This window comes from Sciurus carolinensis, chromosome 3, assembly GCF_902686445.1.
Source record: "Sciurus carolinensis chromosome 3, mSciCar1.2, whole genome shotgun sequence".
In the NCBI taxonomy this organism is placed as follows: domain Eukaryota; kingdom Metazoa; phylum Chordata; class Mammalia; order Rodentia; family Sciuridae; genus Sciurus; species Sciurus carolinensis.
Genome location: NC_062215.1, coordinates 103820058 through 103841593, shown reverse-complemented (window position 1 = coordinate 103841593; position 21536 = coordinate 103820058). Strand labels below are relative to the sequence as shown.

Sequence of the window (21536 nt, the reverse complement as noted above, 5' to 3'; positions counted from 1 at the left end):
GACCGTGTCACTAAGTTGCTAAGGCTGGCCTCAAACTTGAGATCCTCCCATTTCAGCCTCCTGAGTCTGGGATTATAACAATGGCGTTCACCATCATTCCCCTATATTTTTAAATACACTTATTAGATACCTAAATTAGTAATTAACATATAAACTAGGATTTCTGACTTTTCTTGAAATATAAGAAAATCAGTCAATGTTGGGTCCAAATTCCTACATGGTAAGAAGCTGAAGCTGAGTGGGACTGAGTCAACCTCGAAAATTCAACACAGTTCCCCTCAGGCCTGTTACCTTCCTGCTCCTAAATTGGTGGAATTTGTGATCCTCCCCTATTCCTCTAAATTCAAGCAAAGTAGTCCCTGCTCCTTAGCCCAAAATGGTAAATTTGAAGGTCAGAATTCCATGCTAGACTAAGGATATCCAGTTCTGTGGTTCCTGAGTTCATTGAGAAATTAGTTCTAAAGATTCTACTCTTTTCAAAGTCTGTATATTGTGTTCCTGGGCCAGGACCTGCTATTGACTTCCAGAACAAAATAGAGTTATCTGAATAACTTGAAAGCCAATCAGAAGATAAGGGAAGGACAGCCTAGCACCCAGAGCAAATACAGTGACCAAGAAATACCCTTGCCCAAGCCATCACACACAGCAGGCTGGGAGAGTCCAACAGAGAGGTTCAGCCTCACATCATGGAATGTGAGATACAAAGACTTCTCCCTGGTCAGATTCTCACCAGTATTACCCTTCGCCACAAATTGAAACCACTGATGTGCATACAGAGAGAGGAGGAAGCTAAGTAAAAAGTGATGCTTGCCAGCTCTGTGTATCCTCCACCACCGGTGTGCTAGAAGAAATCCTTACCCTCGAGTGAACATTTGGAAATTTAGTGATATTATTCTTCTTTAAGGCTAAACAGAAAAAAACAAAAACACAAAATGATGGTTAAGTAAAAATGGGATGAAAATGGAAAGCAATTCAACTTAGTGCCTAATATTCCTGGGCATGTTAGCCAATGGAGAAGAGAGCAGGAGGCCATTACTACAAGTAGTGTTAGATAAAACAGGGAGAGGATCAGTGTGGCTTCCCACCCAAGCTCTCTGACCACACAGTTCAAGCTGCTTTGAAGATTGGCTCCAGAAAAACAGACAGTTCAGCACCAAAACAGACAGCAAACATAGCCTAAGCAGATGAGTTTCCAGCCAGTTAATAAGCACTGGTAGGTAAGCACACTGCAGAGCAGACAATGACACAAAGACACAAACATAACAAGCACAATTTGCAGGATAGTTATGCCACAAGAAAAATACTGACCCAGTTCCATGTCAAGTAAGGGCTATTCTCACACAGTGCACTCTTGTCTATTTTATTTTCTAGGTATAAAAAGAAATTTGTTGCTTTTTAAGTATCAAGAAATAAGCCTTGGAAGTCAAGTATTGGAAAATTTTGACCATTTTTTAATTCTAAGTAGTATTTTCTGAGAGGGTTTTTATTTTTGTTTTTGTTTTTGTTTTGGTGGGGATTGTTTGCTTGTTTGGTAATGGGGATTGAACCCAAGGACACTTTATCACTGAGTCACATCTCCAGTCCTTTTTGTTTTTTATTTTGAGACAGGGTCTCATTAAACTACTGAGGCTGACCTCAAACTTGCGATCTCCTGCCTCGACCTCCAGGGTCACTGGGATTACAGGCGTGCTCCACCACACCTGGCCTGATGAAAGGTATTTGCTATTAATATTTCTAGTGTCACTACCCTGACCAAAGAGGCAGGTCCACACGTGGCCTCATCACAGATGAAATACCCAGGTTGACATGGAATAGAGCCGCCAGTGAAGAGGCATGAATATGATGGTGGGGAGCACTTAGTCCTTTGTTTTCACCTCCTGCCTTGCAGTTTTGCTCCAACACTGAATTGCTGATTGCTAAACTTGAGCATGATACTGAATAGGGGTGACATGCCTGGGTTTGGGATGCTGTGAGGCTGTGAATTGCCAAGATCAGCACATACAGGCTGCTGGGTTGAAAGGGCTCACCGTGCAAAGCTCACAGCATGAGTCTCATGTGCGTGGCCTGGGAGGAGTTACAAAAGGCCCAATTCACAGCCATGCACGGTGCGGTTCCTTTAGTAAATCACTGGGCAGCTCTCAAGCCCTTTTCATTTCTGAGCACTTTTGTGCAACAGGTAATCTGATGATTGAAGTATGTTAAGGAAGCACAAAAAGGCGTCAGTTTGATATATGTAGACCTATTAGTGTGCGGCGAGTGCTCAAACGTTTGCTCGAGCAGTTATTGCTACTGTCATTTTGTGTTCAAAGATACAGTCCCAAAATCTTATAAGCAGTCTACTTGGTTCCAAGCCTGATTCTCAAAGAAGTGTTCTATTTTCTGAAAACATCTGCAGGCAGTTCTATTAACTGTCACACACCCAGGCCATCACGGCGACGTGGACATGTGCGTGTACTGAGAGTGGCGGTGAGTGGGCAGCGATGACGGAAACGCAAAACCATGCAGCGAGCGGACAACACAATAAGCACCACGAAGACGGCAGTGCCATGCTGGCACAGAGATGGCTCCCACAGACAGACACGGGGACATACGAGGTCAAAAAACCTGTGCAACCTTTCAAGAACATCAGGTGAGAAAGAGGAATAGTTTAGTAATGGTACTCCTCAGTGAGAACGGGTTCGCAGAAGAACCGAGAGCCACGCTTGGCGGTGCGAGCAGTAAAGGGCACAGTCTTCAGCACTGCATTGAAAACGAGCCAAACACAAACAGAAGAGTGAGGAGCAAGTCGCCTGCTCAGCTGGCGGTTAGTGCTTTGTTAATCATACCTGGGGAGGGCGGGAAAAGGCGAAGGCAGTCTACACCCGGGTTAGCTCGTGAAAGTCGAAGAGTTAATGAGGGGCTTGGGGAGGGGCAGAAAGAGGAAACGACTCCAAGGAGAATAAAAACTACTCTCTCGCCTGCCCTGCAGGTGAACGATCTAGATCTGGAGAATGAAAAATATACATTCCATTCATTGTAGAAAGTCAGGTGTCACGAGGACCGAGGACATACTGACGCAAACAGGGCTCCAAGTTCTTGGTGTGCAAGGTCACACATCTCGCTACCGACATATTAATCTCACGGTGGCACGGAGACAAAGAGGTGCTTACCGAGGTGGAGGGCTATTCCTGGTCTTGCTCAGAGTGGAGTTTCTCCCCCATTGTGGAGGAGGAGAGGGCAAATGCCAGACAATGGGGGCCTTGTGTGAACCGAGAAGGTTCTGGGTTCTTCTTATCTGCAGCTCTGTGCGCTGCACGCCAAGGGCACACGTGTGCACCATGAGTGGAGAACACCGCTTGCATCAAGCACCTCCCCACCCACTCAGAACTTACACGGCTTGAATCTCAGCAAGGAAGGCTTTACTGACCTCCTTTTTATCTATCTAATCTATCTATATATCTACTTAACTTTTTCACAATTTGGGATTCCTAGTTATAATACTAACCAAACTACAATGAGAAATAAAAGTCTAGGAATTATATTTTTTGAAAATTAGGCCAACTGGGGGTATGTGAACAATAACTATGCATCTGATATTAAGGAACTGTTAGCTTGGGGAATATGGTAATGGTACTGTGGGTATACAGTACTTATCTTTTAATGATACAAAGTGAAATATTTGTAAATGAAATTACAGTCTTGAGCATGTATCCAAAAATTCCAAAGTTTGTATGGGGGCGGGGCGGGGCAATGGTTATAGCATATATACAACAAGAATGGCCATGATTGGTAATTGTTGAAATGGGTGAGGAGTACATGGTCACCCAGCACACTCAAAGTACTCTATACTTCAGCACATTTTTAAAACTTACCACAATAAAATGTGTAAAGTATCTTTGAAGCTGATAAGCAGCATTCACACACAAGAGGCGTGAATGAAATGTTACTTGATACTACCACCAAAAGACTGTTACTCAAGTTATCATTCTGATCGGTAAAAAGAAGAATGGAAACCCAGGAGAGCTGGTTCAAGCAGCAAACATTAAGCTAGAATTTAATAAGACAAGAACCAAGCTAGGTAAGACAATTCCTAGTTGATAGAATGATTAGTCCCTCATTAAAAGCCTGTTGCCTCAACCAAAGTATGGACCCCTGATTTCCTATTGACTTCAGCTACTTTCAATGAAAAAGGAGACTTTTCAAGAGCATGCTGAAAAATCTGCCTGGACTGTGGTTAGTATAGAGTTGAATGGATTTTGTCCACAGTATTTATTATTCAAGCAGGTGGGCAGGAGTGGTCACCAGGAGGAAAATGGAGCATGATAAAAAATCAAAAATGATGGAAAACCATTAGGAGGAGACCTACTGAAAGTACAGAGTTCAAACAACAGTGAAAAATAAAGATTTCCCAGAGAGTGGTGGGCAGCACACATGCTACTATATGTATACTTCAAATTGGAGCATGGAGTCTCTCTGCTTAATGCTGAATCTGAGTAACATCCACTAAAGAACTTGCCAACCCTGATCAAACAAAGTTGCAATATCTGCCTGTGGCCCAGTCTAGGTGAGGCCAGCAGGATCTCCTGGGCCACATGGAGGAAGTGTCCTTTACCTGTGATGATGTCTTCAATGGCACCATCTTTTCCCTCATACACATGTCTGTTATCCTTAACTTGTCGCCTTCTTAACTCCGCAATTAACTCTTGCTGCTGCCTCTTTGATTTATGGGAAGGAGACTGAGAAGAAAGAAGGGCAGAGATTAGTGGGACCAGCACCCATTGGGAGTTTAAGAAAATATAAAATGTACCAGAGCTTTATGTACTTTAATAAGTAGCCTTGGTCAAAAATACAGATAATACCATCCCAACATTATGCTCAAATGCAGAAAAACTCAGGAAGCTTCTGGGAAGACAATGGAAACCCTCATCCAATAATACACAGGGCCCCACCAGGCAGCATGGGAAGACTGGGTTCTATGGCCACAGAAACAGCTGGAAACAATCATGGGCCAGATGTCTTCAGTTTTGGAGCAAAGGCTGCTGGCCTCTTTCTTTACCTGGTGCTGCCCTGCACGAAGACACCCTCCCAATGCTAGCCAAGGTCTGGCAGATGAGGTTGCACCCTGCAATGTCACCATGGAGTCCTCTAGTCACTGGTTACCTGGCTTGGCCTCTGTATATCCAACTAAGATTTAAATCCAGATCTCTGCAAACTTGGCAATGCTACCCAAACATGCTGTAGCCCTCTTTACAATGGTTGCTGAACAAAGTAACCAGCGAACAAATTTCCACATGCCAAACCCTAGAAGGAAGCAGCCAGGCTCCTGTGTTCATTAGCTTGTTCCCCCTCCACCACTTGCCTCACCTGGAGCCCAGCTCAGGAGCCTAGAGCTTCTTACCTTTGGGTCCTGCTGCTCCATCAGAGCTTCTTGCTCCAGGAGTTTTTCCATGAGTGCTTGTTCCTGCTTTTTCCTCAGTTCGTTTTCTTCTTCTGCTTGCTGGGCAAGTAAAACAAAACAAAACGAAAAAAAAAAAAAAAAAAAAAAAAAACAATGGAAATGACCACAGTCAGTCTTCCAGAATCTTTAGTGGGGAATTAGAGCAAATGGAAGAAGATCTGCACTTCATGAGATAGTTCACTCTGATTTTGGGTTTCACTGTCCAGCAACCAAACATCCTTAAAAGCTGGTAGCTGATACTCACGTCATTCGGTAGTTCATTCCACGTGATCCTCCCTGCTCAAAAGGTTTCTGAGCCAGAGCCCCACAAATCTGCTGAGACCCACCCTCTTGGAAGCTGTGCTCAGTGATTTTCATGTGCATTTGCTTTGCTTCCAGAATTTGTCCAACTAACTATAAGTTCTCTGAAAGCAGGATCTAAGATCTCTCTGCCTTTTGCCCATTATTGAGGGCTCTGGTCCCTTTCAGGGGCTTCATGAGAGTGATACTTTGGACCTCTGTCCCAATACCTCACTCCTTTCTGAGGGAGGCAGAATGCCTAATCTGATCATTTGGGACAAGAAACTGAACAAAATTAGCCCTCCTGGTCACTCCCTCCCTTCAAGCCAGCTCCTCTGAGGAGACTTCTGTCAATCTGTGAACTGAGGGATAAGTCAACTATTTAAATTAGGACTGAAGTATAATTTCACAGATCCACATCCTCCAGCCCAGTTTTTAATTAGTAATACGATTTATATTTTGATCTCTATTGCTTTTAAGTTTCCTTTTGGTTTGTACTCAGGAAAAGAGGGATAATGTCCTGAAATCCAAACATCTGTCCACAGAGTGCCAACGGGGCTCAGACTGAGAGGCCCTTCAGCCCATGCAGGGCAGGAAGAACATCCAAAACATCACTGCCTGACCAGTGCCCCACCAAACCAAGGAAAAATGAGAGGTGGAAGAGGGCATTCAGGCTGTGACCATGACACCCCCAGGTCACCAAAGGCCACTTCTCTTCTCTGGCCGTACATGTGGCCACTAAAGCCTCAGGCTTTGAGACCAACCCCAGCCACTTCCCAGCTTCTCTTACACAGTTGCAAAAGAGCATATATTTTCTTTTGACTTTAGATTTAAAAGTTTTTATGTGAAGTACTATCATGGCTCCTAATAAGAACCATCTGCAGCTCACTAGACCTGCCAGCCAAGGGACCCCAGCAGGCGGTGGCCGGTGCCCTCCTTCCTCACAGTTCCCTGTGACCAGAGCATAAGGTCCGTGCTCAGTCTATACTTGTCCTCACTGCCAAGGACGCACCCTACCACTAATACCTGAGATATCACTACTACATTCAGCCATGCTGAGAAGAGACAGTTAAATATTTTGACATTTGAGTAAATGCCCAACGAAGAGTCTCCAAGCCCTTGCCTAGGCCAGGATTAGCACGGCAGCTTTCCCTGAGCTCAGCTAGAGCGTGCCTTTGTCATGGGCCACAGTTTGCTCGGTTGATCTAGCAAGTAACTCAGGTGGGTGGGAAGCTGATTTTCTAAGTGCTTCAACTTGCATATTTGGGTCAATAGTCAGCAACAGGCCAGCAATGGTCTTGGAGCTTCTCGCCTGCCCCAGCACCCAAGAGCTTCTGTTTGCTGACTGAGGTCCAGCCTTGACTCAATGGAGAACGGGATCCTTGTGGACTCAGGGCCATAGAGCTATCGGCCTCCACAGGACCAGAGAGCTGTCTCTACCCTGACCACCCAGATCTGCTACCCAACAGAAGCAGGAGGCCTCTGGAGGGCAGCTGGGGCTCGGACATGCCTGAAAGAGGGCACCTACATGACGAAGAATGACAGGGAGGGCTCGGCAGGACACCTTCCTCCTGATTACCTTGTAGGCTTTCACAAACCGGACGAAGACGGGAAAGAAGACCGATGGTGGTGTTGTCTTGGGGTTTTCTCCAAAATACTTCACTACATCATCAAAGGCATCCTATGAAGAAGCAAATTTCTCTTGAATCTCATTAGTTCCAATATTCGAACCAGGTACTTTGGAGGAAAAACTGAAGAAAGCAGCAGCTAGAGACACAGTGCCTCAGCTTCTCTCCCCTGTGGCCTCCCTCACCTCCCCGCAATTCTCCCAGCCTCCATGTCTCCTCTAACACCCAGTCAAAGGTAATCAGAACCATGCAAGAGGCGGGTGCAGGAGCTCATCTCTGGGACTTCCGGCCACCTCTACCCCTCCCCCCCCAGCAGGCAGAAGGAGGGGCTCCCAAGAGATTCCTATGGCCATGGCAGAACCCCTTAGAAACAATAAGGCCAGAAGGGATCTTGGAAGTCTCTGGCTCTCTCAGCACTGCCTCAGCACTCCTACACAGCCCCACATTAGGGACACTCCACCTCTGCTCAAACTCGTCTGTGATGCAAGGCAGTTCCAAACTGGAGGCCGTTCCACTGTCCCAGCTTTGTCCGTTCCCCTACACTTCGCCTCCCCTTCTTTGATGATATGTGGTTCGCTATGATTTTTAGGTTTACCTATGTATTGCTACCCCCCAGTGTGGAGTCACACATTAAGGTCAAGATCTACAGAAACCTGAGACACCAGGGACACTGCTTAGCAGAGCACAGTCCATGCGCACACCCACTGCTTGAACTGCATACAGAACCCGTGCTGGACGGAATCCAGGAGAGAAAGGGAAGAGGGAGGGGTAGGGGACCCTCTACAGAAGAGGGTGAAGACTCCAATTAGACAAGGACAATCAGCAGGGCAAGGCTATGTCCAAGGACAATCTGGGAAAGATAACCCTCTAATAATTATTAGCTACTTAAGAAATCTACCATCTGCAGGCAGAGAAATGGAGCATTTCTCCCCAAACTCAGAGCCAATGCCACAGGTGGCCCTAGGGGCCCATCTCGTGGGCTACCTGTGCAATCTTGGCATCATCCTGCAGCTTCTTCAGTTTCGCCTCGTTGTGGAAAATGAACTCCTTCAGCAGTGTGTTGTGGTCGTGCATGGTATACTCCCTCTTGGTCAAGTCCATGCCCCTCTGCAGCTCCTTCACATCCAGCAGAACATTCTCAAGGGAGACTAACAGAGAAAGCAAGGTCTCAGTGAACCTCACAGTCAAAACCACTGCATGTCCGCCTGCTAAGCCAAGCTCTCAGTAGGGATCTAAGGGCTTACTGGGACCCTTAGACCTAGTTCCCAGTTTTTAGCACAAAGATACTTTAATATGACTAATTTAGAAAGCACTATCAGGTACTACAATAAATTCTTTCTATGCACTGATTCAGCTGCAACATTAGCCCATTTTGCCAACAAGGAAAAGCAGCAAAAAAGATCTGTGGTCTGTCCTGGGTCATGCAGCTACTAGATGGCAGAGAAGGGGTTCAGGTAGCAACTATGGACTCCAAATAACATTCCATTTCTCTCCTAGGAAACAGCCTGTAGGTCCTCAGCTGAGACAGGCCCAAACCTCTTTTCTTCTCTATCTCTTTTGCATTTCTGTGGTCCTCCAGAAGAGGGCAGCATTTTGTCTTGAACTTAAGTCAAACTGACCAGTAGGATCCAAAGAAACCTTGGACAGTTTCTTTTTGTTAAAGAACCTGCCCTTGCTTCAGAAAGTTTTAGCCTTAACTTTTCCATATGCAATAAAACTGTCCAGAACAGGCGCACTCCTGGAGTCTCCTGAGCCAGCTTTCCTGTGGAGGTTGGTCCCACCTCTGGTTTCCCCATTGCCTGACTCAGCTCTGCACATTGATGAATACACAATGCAGGCTGTTTCCCTCACACTAGACACACTGGTTTATTTGTCTTCGAGTCCCTAATACTGCTGACAGCATCAAATATGCAAAAGGCCCTCAACTGTTTACTACATAAATGAAGGATAAAGATATAAGATATAAAGAATCTGTGTCAGCCCACCTGGGCACCAGAGAGCAAACAGGACTGTTGAACCAGAAAGCCCCAATCTCTTCATTGTCCCCTTTGATTTTTTTTCAAATGACACTTTTTGGGTCAAACAAAATGTGCTACTAATTAGTAGGTAGGAATTTGCTATTTAACTTTTTTCTTAATTAGAATTATGATGTTTAAGAACCCTAATTTAGACAAAGGAAAACTTGAAAGCAGGAAAACCTCTCCAGCAGAATATAAATTCTGCTACCTGCCTCAGTGGGTCTGTCCCAGCCTGTTCTTCATAATCACAAAATCATTTCCATCTGCCTCTCAGCTTCCACTAGGGCTTCTGCAGCATCTATCCAGACAGCAGTGTATCATTTCACTCATTCCTTTGCTCATTCATTTTTCCCACCATCCAATTTGTCAGGGGTTGAGTGAATTATAAAGATTAATAAAGCCTGATTTTACCCTTAAGAACTAGAGGTTGCAATGGACATACAGACTGTTACAATTAAATTTGATAAATCTTGAACAAGAGGGAAGTACAGAGTGCTCCTTGGTAAGAACACAGAAACAATGGCCATTTAGCCAGGCAAGAGGAGTCACAAAAGAACTCACCCTAAAAGTCTCAGTGTAGGAAACTTAGGGGTAGGTCTCAGGAAGGCTGAAGATTACAAGTCAAAAATTGTGGTGATTAATTCCAAGGTCAATTTGCATATCACCCCTTGGTCAAACCTGACACTCTCTTGAGACGACATGGTACATTACATAATATAATATATGAGGAGTGGTAGAAAGATGGGTTCCAGTATGTTTCTATCACTTTCTATCCGTGTGACTGAAATAAGAAAATGTTAAGTGCCATAGCCAAGGAGCAACTAGGAAGTACTGGTAATTTAAATGGTGTTCAGGCAAAAGCAAAATGTTTAGAACTGCCACACCTGAGCAAGTGGAATGGCATGAAATAAAATTAAAAGTGTTTTAGGTTTTTTTGTGTGTGGGAGGGGAGTGATTCTCAGATTCTCATGCTCATACAATAGCAATAGAACAAAAAGAGCAAGATATGGACAAGGGAAGGCACATGGGCCTCCAAGACCTGTATCTTTATAGAGAAGGTGCTGAGAAAGGTCAGCTTCATGCCCACATTTCACAATGGCTCCGGGGAGTGAGTGGCACCATCCAGATGTATAGCAGCTCAGAGCTTTTGACTTCTTGGTCCTGTCTTTTTAAATTGGTCCTGAAGTGTCTGCTTAAGAGGGAATGGCTCCCCCACAATTAAAGGCATTAAAAACCTAGGCGTAACCTTGACAGCTGAAATTAGTACCTGCAGCAGCTTTTTCCACATAATGAAGCTCATTATAGAATAGAGACACTTGGTGATATTTTTCTTTTACAACATTCGATATATAGTGCAGCAGCGTTTGCTTTCGGTCTGTTGACTTTGTATCTAAGAGCTGAAAACAAAAGGGGGCATGGGTTAGGTGCAAGAGCAAGGATGGTGGGAGGGTCGCCAGTAGGCAACTGCCCCGAGAGGAAGTCACCGAGCACAGTTGCCCAACAGGCTGGAAAAACATATTCCGAGGGGAGATTCAAGATTCAATGTATTCTTCAATGAACCGGGTGACTGAAGTTTAAATGACCTGAAGACAGCCTCACCAGGGTGTATACTCAACATTAAGGTTTACCCTACTTCCATGAACCACCACCCAGCATCTGCTATCCCTCCTCTCCTGGTTTAAAAGCAAGAAGACTTCAGTTTAGTGGCAGGTGGGGCCAGTTGGGGTGTGCAGGTGCACCCAACGATATAGGGCTTCTATGCTGCACCCTTGACACTCAGCTCAGTTCCTCTCTTATTCCCTATTTTCTGGTGCCCTAAACAGAGAAAGCCAGCTCACTGTATTTTTCTTGTCATTCCCTAGACAATACAGAATAATAGCTATTTGCAGACCATTTATATTGTTATATATTATAAATTATCTAGAGATGATTTAGAGTATAGGTGGGGATATTCTAAGGTTTTGTGCAAATCCTACCACATTTTATAGAAAGGAGTCAACTATCTAGCGATTATGGTATCCACAGGAGTCCTAGAACTGATTCTCCACAGATACTGAGGGACAATATACATGGAGCTGACCATGGTCTTCTGAGGGCCAACACTGTGACTGGACACTCCCAAATAATCGCATCTCTGCCAGCCAGGGAGTCTGCCCATTGTCCTCCCTGGTCAAGGGAAGCTCCATAAGCCAGGACAAAGTTCCATGGAGGATCATCTCTAATACTATTCATATAAATCATATGACTGCAAGAAGGACAGCATCTTCATCCATGAAGGAAAAAAAAATGTTTCTAGAAAATACAGAAAAGATTTGAAAACTTAGAAAAAAATTCATAATTCCATCTACTCTCTCTATTAGTATTTTAATCCATTTCCATTCAGTCTTCTATATTACATATTTACCTAGATGGAATTAAACCATACCTGCAATTTATACGCTGCTTTGTTTCCTAAACACAAAATTATCTTTTTCTCTGAAAATTCTTCAAAAGTATTCTCACAGCTGGAGAATAGTTCATTACACTATTGTTTCAGCATTTAGTAATTTCCCACAATAGTGGACACTTAATTTATTGCTAATTATTTGCAATTAAAAATAAAATACAACATTCATAATCTAGACTCCTGAGGGCAGATTCCTAGAAATGAAAATAATGAGTGAAAGGGTATATGTATGTCTAAGGTTTAGAGTCCTTCCTGCCGAATGGTGTTCCAGAAAATTTGTACCAACAGACCCTCCCATTAGCAGAGAATCTTTATCAAATCCTCCCACCCCGCTCCCAAGAACAGACTCTCCACTGCAGGACGGTCTCTGCCAGCTGTCTGTCCTTCACACAGCCCTCACATTCCTTCTAGTTCACTCACCAGATCTAAACTTTGAAGTTTAAATCCATAAACTGCTCCTCGTTTACTGCTATTCATATAGTTTCCAAGGGCCAGGATGATCTGCAAAAGAAAGAGAAAACAGAAGTCAATCAGGACAGTCTCTCAAGCCCTGGAAGGCAGCTGACCAGTCAACTCTCTAAATATGTATACAAGAAAACTTCACTTGCCTCCAGAATTTTCTTGAGTTTTTGGGATGACTTTATAGAGACAGATGCTGCTATAATTGCGTGCAGTTGCTAGATTCCAATCAAAGGAAGGAAGTGGGGGAGAAAAGACATGTTAAAAATGGGAAACTAATTGGAAACTAAAAACTAGCATAGAAAAAAAACAGTCCTGCATTTCGACCTTGAAGTCTTAATGATGAGATTCTATTTTTCCTTAGTATAGCAAATTCAGTTGTCCAGCTAGATCCTAGATAACCATATCATCACATGCAAGCTCTTTTCTACAACTATTTATAGTAATAATATAGAAACTGTTTAATCACGAAATTTATAACAGGAAAATCTATAACCAGTAAGTTGTTCAAAGTTAGGAGTCAAAAGCCTCTCCTGGCAGAACTTAATTCCCTGACTGCCATCTCTAATCATATACAATTTTTGCTTTTAAATTAATGAAGCTGCCGGAGAATGGGGGTTGGAGGTTATATAATACTTTCTCCTAACAGTTTTGAACAGACCTGCTACAATAAGCAGTAACTAACACAAGTTTATTTAAAAATAGAACTGGGAACAAACTGAAGTTTATGACACTTACGTCTCCACCAGATTAACACAGGGAATGAGAGAGAACTGGCTATTTGCACATCACCACAGTCTACTATTACACTCTTCCAAGGAAGAAAACTCTCATAAAAGCTTATAAGCCTGCTCACTAAATATATGGATTTGTTTCAGAAATGAAAGTCAGTCTTGCCAAGACAGTTATCTTCAGGAGACAACCAAGTTTGAGAAAATGGTTTTCCTTTTCCTCTGTACTGAAGTGTCTTCTGAAATTCAGACATCTACAGACACGGAAAATGGCATTGACTTGGAAGAATAGCAATATGGAAGATGGAACCTCATCATTTTTCAATGTACTCTGCATACATAATATGAAAAAGATGACAGAAATAAAATATTAATCTAGTAAGTTCTTTAGACCCTGTTATATTGAGAGCAATTCCAGGAGAGACGGTTTAAAAAAAAAAGGAGAAAAATCATCTCTTTGCTCTGCCCCCTCTGAATTAGTCCACTTACAGGAGTCAACATCTGAATGCTTTCAGCAAAGTTTCCGATGAAGGCCATGATGGTCATCTTCTGCAGGAGCCTCTCAATCTTACTGAACTGCATCATGAAGCGGTCTTCATCCGACAAGTTCTCCAAGGGTTTCCTTTCCCGTTCATAGAGCCGAAGCACTTTCACCTCATTCTCCGTTGGCAAGAACCTCATCAAACATTCCACAAAGTCTACAGGCAGTGTTTTCAAGTCAAATCTGAAAACAACACAAACAGGTAAATGTTAGAAAACTTACTCTTTCCCCCACACCTCCATCTGGTCCAGCTCATTCACTACCAACTCAATAAACCTCAGATGCCCACAGTTACGCTGTGATTCTACCTTGGCACTGGTTCCTGATCATCAGGTCCCCTAATGGTCCTTCCTGAAAACCTGCATACACTATGTCATAGCTGCCATCCTCAGTTTTGAGAGCTCTTTGCTTAGAGTCCTGGGGTGGCTCTAAGTCTCAGGAAGTCAAGAGCAAATGACAATAGAAGGAGATAGAAACAAGGCCAAAGCACCTGATGGATAAGTGGTTCACGGCATGGTTTTTGTCAGCACTGTGAAGTAGCATCAATTAAAGAGGTTAACACTATACATATAATTATAGAATATCTGGTGAGTTCTGTAAAACATTTAAATTAAACCAATGGTCTGAGTATAGGCATGTGAATGCCTATACAATATGGATATTTGGGTGTCCACAAGGGTCCTGGAACCTATTCTGCACAGGTACTGAGAGACAACTGTATGTTGAACTGACCATGATCTTCTGAGGGTCAAAATACACAACTTGAAGGACATACATTCCTTAAAGGAATATCACATCTTTGTGTACATTTATGCTCAACTTGAACAAATGAAGTATTTTATTTTATAGACAATCTTTGCTTTGTTTTTTTGTTTTGTTTTTCCTTTTTCATTACTAGGGACTGAATCTGGGGCCTTGTGCATGCTAGGTATGGGATCTATCACAAAGCTATATCACCAGTCATTTTTATTTTGATACAGGGTCTTGTTAAATTTCCCAGGATGGCTTTGAACTTGCAATCCTCCCATCTCTGCTTTCTGAGTAGCTGCAATTACAGGTATGTGCCAACAAGCCTGACTGGACATTCACTGTTCAGCAACATAACAGAATTACATTTAATCATGACAAACAAGGTATATCAAGAAAAACATGCTATTTGCATGTACAAATATGCCACAATAAACCCACTACTCTGTATAATTAAAATGAACTAATAATAAAAAAGAAAATCCAGATTGCATACCAAGTTTCAAATCAGAACAGACTGTCAAAGGCACTAGACTGTTCAATTATGACCCTGGCCAAAGACATGAAATCAGAGCAAATGATCTATTAGGATCGTGTTCTCCTATGATGGTCTCTAATCAAAATGTATACAGTACCAATTTGTGAAGAATTATTTCCTAAAACATTTAATAATATCATTATCATAGGCACGAGAAGAGTAGACAGATTCTTCCAACAGAGAAATAAACAAAATCAATACCTTTTATATAGTTCAAAAATTAAAAAAACAGAAAACTTTGTTTAAAATGTCCTGAAAGTGCTAAGAGCAACCAAATTCACATTCCTATTGTAAGGAATTAAAATATGCATCTGTATCATATTTGCATCTGGCATTGAACTACATCATTCCACAAATGCCATCAAATTTGTATTCAACAAATCTGGATAAAATTCAGATACTCCAGAGAAAACTGACATTTCTCCCTTCTCTTAACATCTGCAACACTCAGCTCAACTTTCCTTTTATAAGCACTGCTGTAGGCCTATATAAGAAAGCAGACCAAGACAATAAATGATGTCACATTCCAGATGTTATTCTTCTAAAACAATTAATTACTCATTCAAACACAGCACTCCCTCAGGGAACTTCTGGTCCACCTCTTGACTGTTAGCATCTTACTCAACTCTGCAGAGGGACATGTAATAAGCGGAATCTTCTAAGTGCGGACATCATGAATGGCTCCATTATCTTAGATCTTGTTCCACTACTGAAGTATCTCTGTCATCTACTAATTTATAACTTATTTTCATTTTTATTCTAAACTTACTAGGATATAACTTTCCAGAATGCCCCAAACTTACACATGAATTGCTTTACATATCTCATCGGCAGTCTTTCCAGCTTTTCTTAAAGTTATGGCAAGGTTTTTGGCTCTATTTGCTTCTAGTAATGTCACTTTGTTTGATCCCTTCTGTGTTATCTTCTGCTTGCTTGAAGAAAGATCAATGGCAGGACCTTGTGCCTTTGTCTTGAATATTTCCTCGAATTCATCTACATTTAAATCCTGGGATAGAGAAGGATAACATTGGAAAACTGGATTATACTTAAAAAATTAATTCGTACAGCCACCATCTAGAGAGTTACTTAAACAAAGACCTTATTTTCTTATTAATTACCTGTCTTTGGCCATGACTACCACTGTTTTTCCTTTTTTTGTTGGAGAGCAACTTCTAACATGGAGATAAAAGTGACTATCCAAAGTACACTACTAATTCCAAACAGCCAATTCAACTGCTTTCAATAATGAGCTTGCATAGACAGCTGCCACAGACTAAAACTAGTCATCAAACCAGGTGGTAAGTGTGAGAATTGAGTCCTTAATCTAGTTCAGTAAAGGGTTTTTATGCCCTTTTATGAATTAAAGGATGGGACAGTGACAGATACATATTTTTGTGGCATGCACTGAAGTTACTCAAAACTACATTTTTATTGCACTTTAATTTTTAAACAGTATTAGAACTGCTTTATAAAATAGAATCTAATGTTATTCTCTGATAGCATAAAAGTATCTACTACTTCTTTAAATCAAGGTACTTAAAACACCACACTTTAAACCTACAGATTCATAGACCACTCATTTTAGCTTTTTCCACAGAGAGCACCCCTCGAGCTTCTAACCAATGAGAACAATACCTCCAGAATTCGCTCATCATCAATTTCATTGAAGACTGTGCCATTGATCTGATTGGGCTTCAGAGCAACCCAGTTAAACACTGGCATTCTGAACTTTGTCTTGATGGGCTTCTTAATTTTCACAGCTAAAGATGTCAAAGAGAACGAAATTAAGATCCAAGATTCCATAGACCTCAGAAGTGATCAGACAACAGTCTCTGCAGATGACACTGTAACACTGGAGGAAGGCTAGCAAGAGGCACCCAAAGATCTTGTTTCTTATTTTGGCAATAGTGGGGACTGAACCCAGGGCCTTGTGCAGTATAGACAAGAGCTCCACCACTAAGCCGCATCCACGGCATTTAAAAAAAAAAAAAATTATTATTACTTTATTATTTTGAGACAAGATCTTGCTAAGTTTTCTGGACTGGCCTCAAATTTGTGATTTTCCTTCCTCAGTTTCTCGAGTAACTGGTATTGTGTGTGTGTGTGTGTGTGTGTGTGTGTGTGTGTGTGTGCCATCTTGCCCAGTACAAGTTCTTTTAAATGTGAAAAAGATCACACATGACCTTGGCCAGAACCATTTGAGGATTCATTTGGTTGACTGACACAACACTGTCTTAAAAGCTGTCTTTAGGGCCAAGATTTTGCTTTTTATTTCTGTTCAGGAAACTGGATTGTTGCTTTATAGTTATTAGGACAATCTTAAAACAACGTGCTAGAGAAAGCAAAAATTATTATTAGCAGAGAGGACAAATCCTATCAAATTCTAACATCCTAAATTCTGGCTTCTAGAATATATATTTATGAACAAACCTTAAAGGATGATGAGAGACTGCAAATAGTGGCTGTTACAAGGAACGTGCATAACACACCAAGAAAGCTGACTTTTAGTCAGGGTGATATATTCCTGTGGGTGACTTCAGTAAGGGAGATTATACTGTCTGCTGAGTTATTTCAAAAGACAAAGGGCCATGAATGGCCTAAATCAGAAAATGTTTAAAAAGACAGAAGGGGTACTTTGAAATCACAAAACTGTATGACTGCTCAGGAATGGCCACAGCCCTTTCTCCCTCTTTTTAAGTTCTCACTAGGAGTCAGCTGTTCACTAGGTGTTGTCAATGAAGTCTCTCAATTGAGAGGCTGTAGATTCTCTTTTAGGGACTAAAGGTAAGTGGAAACTACTCTCACTTTGAGGAAATGAGCTAAAGGTAATCCACTCAAATGCTATTTATTAATTCTACATCATAACGATGTCTTCCTACACTACTTAGCTGTATGCATTCATCTGCACCACTCTGTGTTTGTGAGCTTCACTGTTTGCTTTTATTACCAAGGGAAGGAAGGAGAACTTCAGCACCACAGTGCAGAACAAAATAAAAGCCAAACACACCTGAGTGTTTACTGGCTGTCTACCTGTCTGTCTCAGTTGATGTTTACTAAACACGGGAGACTGGTGGTGCCTCTAATTCCTCCAGAGTTATGAAGGCCATAGAAAGAGCAGGAACGTCATCTGATAAATCCACACAGAAGCATGCAGGAACACAGAGACACAGCTTCTGCCAAACCAGGACTTCCCACCATCAGACAGGGCACCCTCACCCCCAGGTGTATCAGATTCCTCCTCAGACTTTGCTCATGTCCACGCTACCCACGAAAACAGGATCCTCTATGGGACACAGGAACAGACCCTCCTCTAGGTCACCACTTCAGCAACATGGGCAGAAGGGGCGCACTGGGGAGGGGACATGGGTGAGGGGCAGTGCCGGGCTCCTCTCAAAGGGAGACAACAGGCTGGTGCCATTTGCTTCCTACCTTCCCTCCACAGACACTACAGGCTTAGGACGCTCGCTAAAAGTTATTTCATTTGCAGCCTCCCTTCTTGCAACTCTTTAGCAAGATTAAGAACGTGTCTGAGATCAGAACACAAGTACAAAAAGTCTGGGGCAAGGGGGCTCAGTGCTAGAGTGCTTGCCTGGCATATGTAAGGCACTGGGTTTGATCCTCAGCCCCACATAAAAATAAATAAATTAAACAAAGGTATTGTGTCCATCTACAACTAAAGAAAGAAAAGAAAAGAAAAGAAAAAAGAAAAAGGGAGGTCTGGGGCAAGTTTTTCTGACTCCAGCAACGGGGTTGGGGAAAAGCAGGAGGGTATACAGGTGACCATGATATATACCGCATCCCCAGGGCTCAGACCAAAGAAACTGGCTCCGAATGGGTAGATCCTTCACAAAGTAAGCCACAGGACCAGGAGAGGGCACTGGAAAAGGGCACCCAGCAGCTTCTCCTTGTTCTCCATGTTTCCTTAGAATAAATCTAAAATTCTTTTAGAAGCTAAGCCTGGGACTCAACTATGAAAATTAAAAAGAGAAGAACATTCCTTTTCTCAGAGGGAAAGGAATGTGGCATATGAATCCAGGATTCCTCCCTAAAGGACAATCATATCTTCTACAGGTTCAACTGAAATGTGTGGGCAGACCTGGAGTAACAGTCAGCCAACACCCAGACTTCCCGCAGACGCAATGTCAAAATGCAATGGGTCAAAGTAAGATGGAGTGAAAAGATGTCAAGGCACAGTGCGACCAACAGGAACACATAGCAGATACTCAACACACTCGGTGAGGAGCAACCTACAGAAAAGCTTGATTGGCCCATCTTTTGTGGAAGCAGAGAGAGCAGAGAAAATAAAAGAAAAAAAATTAGATATGGTTAGAGTCAGTGGCTCAGTGGTTCACACACTCTCAGCATAGAATTTCATGCTTCTTGGACACACTTCACAAGGTAGCACAGAGCCAAAAATTCATTTCCATTCAGGCCTGCCTTGAAGACTTACTTATTATTTGTGTGTGTGTGTATGTGTGTGTTTTAAGCACTTTAAGAAGAGGGAAAGAAAATGTTTATCTCATTGCAGTGGTCCCAAACAGCCGTATTGAACTATGTCCAGTATTTCATAGGATTTGAACAATTTAATAAAAACATATGACTGCATGACCAATGTGATCCTACAATATGAACAATCAGAAAAATGAGAAATTATACTCCATTCATGTATGATTTGTCAAAATGTATAAATGTAATCTATTGTCATGTACAACTAATCAAAACAAATTTTAAAATTTTTAAAAAATCATCTAAGACCCAAATGCTCATTGAGAGGATGCAAGCACATCTTCCCAAAGACAGCAAAGGTCACAGACTGCCCAGTAGTCCATCACAGGTGACCTACCCCAGGAAAGGGAGCCAGACTGCTCTATCATATCCTTGAGGAAGTAAGCCTTACATTTCAAATGCATATTTCACACTACTAATACCTTCTTTATAAAATAAAAAAAAAAACTCTCAACAAGAGATGAACTATGTGAACCTCTTCTTGGTTCCATGTTGTGACTACCAAGAACAGACTGCCCACTGAAGAGATAAGAGATTCTGTCAATTGTGGACCTAGAGGTCCAGTGACATCACAGGTCTCTGACTTCATGGGAGCCTGGGCATCAGCTCAGCTCTGTCTCTAGGTCCTGGGACAACCTGATTTTGTCTGGCCTCTTGGTTCCAGAGACAGATATACTAAACACACTGGCAAAACATCCCATGAACTGGCTTCAGTCACTACAGAAAACCAAAGATGAATAGTAAAGAGAGAAAAGGCTTTGCAGAAAATGCCCAATCTCAAGCTATCAAAGACTCATGAGGATCTTGTAATCCTTACATCTTGTAAGATGGGCTGTCTCTTGTAAACACTGAACAATAGTTATGGAACTACAGAGAAGTTACTTCAATCCCACTTATAGTCCTTGGGCATAAGATATTATGGGGACAACTTCCAACTGTGGTAATCCTGAAGGCAGCAGCTGGTTTTCAGCTGAGCACAGAGTTCTAGGCCTTAAAGTTGAAGCAGTCAAAAGAACCAACTAGTTTTAAAAATGAAGTAGTGTAAAGTACCCAGGCAAAAACAGGCAATTTTAAAAAAATAATAATAACAACCAGACAGGACATGCTTCTTCAGAAGGAAGCCCTGGACCCACACACTTCAGCCTCTGGCTGTCACCTGCCAAGGCAGATCTGAATTCTGTGTTAGGGCGCAGGTGAATGGAAGTGGATGCTGAATCACACATTAGCTTTTGCCAGGAAGAAAGAAGCAGTTCCAAATGAGACATCACGGCAGACACATCTCACAGTGAGTGCTCCTTGGGAGCTATAAGGAAAGCTAATCAGGGAGCCCAGGTGCACAGGACAATTAGGGGTTTCCACACTCAATCACTGAGAACAGCCTGGTGATGGAATGGATTCCCAGGGCTTGTTATGAGGTTTATTTACATTCCACAATCCAACAGTTCCACGAAGACTCTTCCAACTTTTCTCTTCAGAAGCAATAAAAAGTCTAGAAGAAAGTGATAGATGGGGAGGATCTTGAAGGGTAGAAATAAACCACCAATTTACTATGAACATCACTCTGAATGGCATTTTGTTTGTGTCCTTGACAGTTTTATAGAGGTCAGGGTGGAAGTAAAATCATGGCTCTGAAGTGGAACAAATTTGGTAAGAGCAGCTTTCAGGTGTCACAAGGGCTCCAGTCACTAGAATGAATTAGCCCCAGTAACTGGCTAGTAAAGCTGCTGATGGCACCCTTGAAGGGATGAAGAATAGGAAATCTTTCTTTTGGGGGATGGGGAGGTGGTACTAGGGATTGAACTCAGGGGCATTTGAACACTGAGCCACATGCCCAGCCCTATTTTGTATTTTGTTTAGAGACAGGGTCTCACTGAGTTGCTCAGCATCTCGCTTTTGCTGAGGTTGCCTCTGAACTCTTGATCCTCCCGCCTCAGCCTCACGAGAAGAATAGGAAATCTCTATAGACAAGACTGTCTTTCAGACCTCAGGCAAAAGTCTCCGAAAACTATTGCAGCCTTAGAAGTGGAGGCTGTTAGAGCAGCAGTTCATAGTAAAGAGGAGAATTCACAAACACACTAGAGTGAATGAGGAAGCAGCTAGCCAACAACACAGGATGGCAACCACAGAGCAGTCCCAAATGCCTGGGAAACTGTTTGTAGCATTACAGAAAGAATAAAAATTAATTTACAGGAATCAAAAATAAAAA

The 21536-nt window shown here is 42.4% G+C and overlaps 1 protein-coding gene across 12 annotated transcripts in view; it reads right to left on the bottom strand.

Moving 5' to 3' along the window:
• Positions 1-21536, bottom strand: part of Fmnl2 (formin like 2) — a 293575-nt gene that overhangs the window by 3204 nt on the left and 268835 nt on the right. For 3 of the 12 annotated variants that reach the window (XM_047547430.1, XM_047547437.1, XM_047547443.1), the window contains 11 exons: positions 19076-19096; positions 16460-16584; positions 15628-15830; positions 13488-13722; positions 12417-12485; positions 12229-12309; positions 10630-10759; positions 8329-8492; positions 7296-7397; positions 5378-5476; positions 4592-4715 (listed from right to left, as the gene is read on the bottom strand). In XM_047547430.1, the coding sequence (XP_047403386.1) occupies positions 4592-4715; positions 5378-5476; positions 7296-7397; positions 8329-8492; positions 10630-10759; positions 12229-12309; positions 12417-12485; positions 13488-13722; positions 15628-15830; positions 16460-16584; positions 19076-19096 (1353 nt within the window). Of the gene's footprint in view, positions 1-811; positions 906-944; positions 1368-2613; positions 2740-4591; positions 4716-5377; positions 5477-7295; positions 7398-8328; positions 8493-10629; positions 10760-12228; positions 12310-12416; positions 12486-13487; positions 13723-15627; positions 15831-16459; positions 16585-19075; positions 19097-21536 lie in introns of those variants that run through there. The other 9 variants (XM_047547434.1, XM_047547438.1, XM_047547433.1 and 6 more) reach the window with 8 other exon arrangements.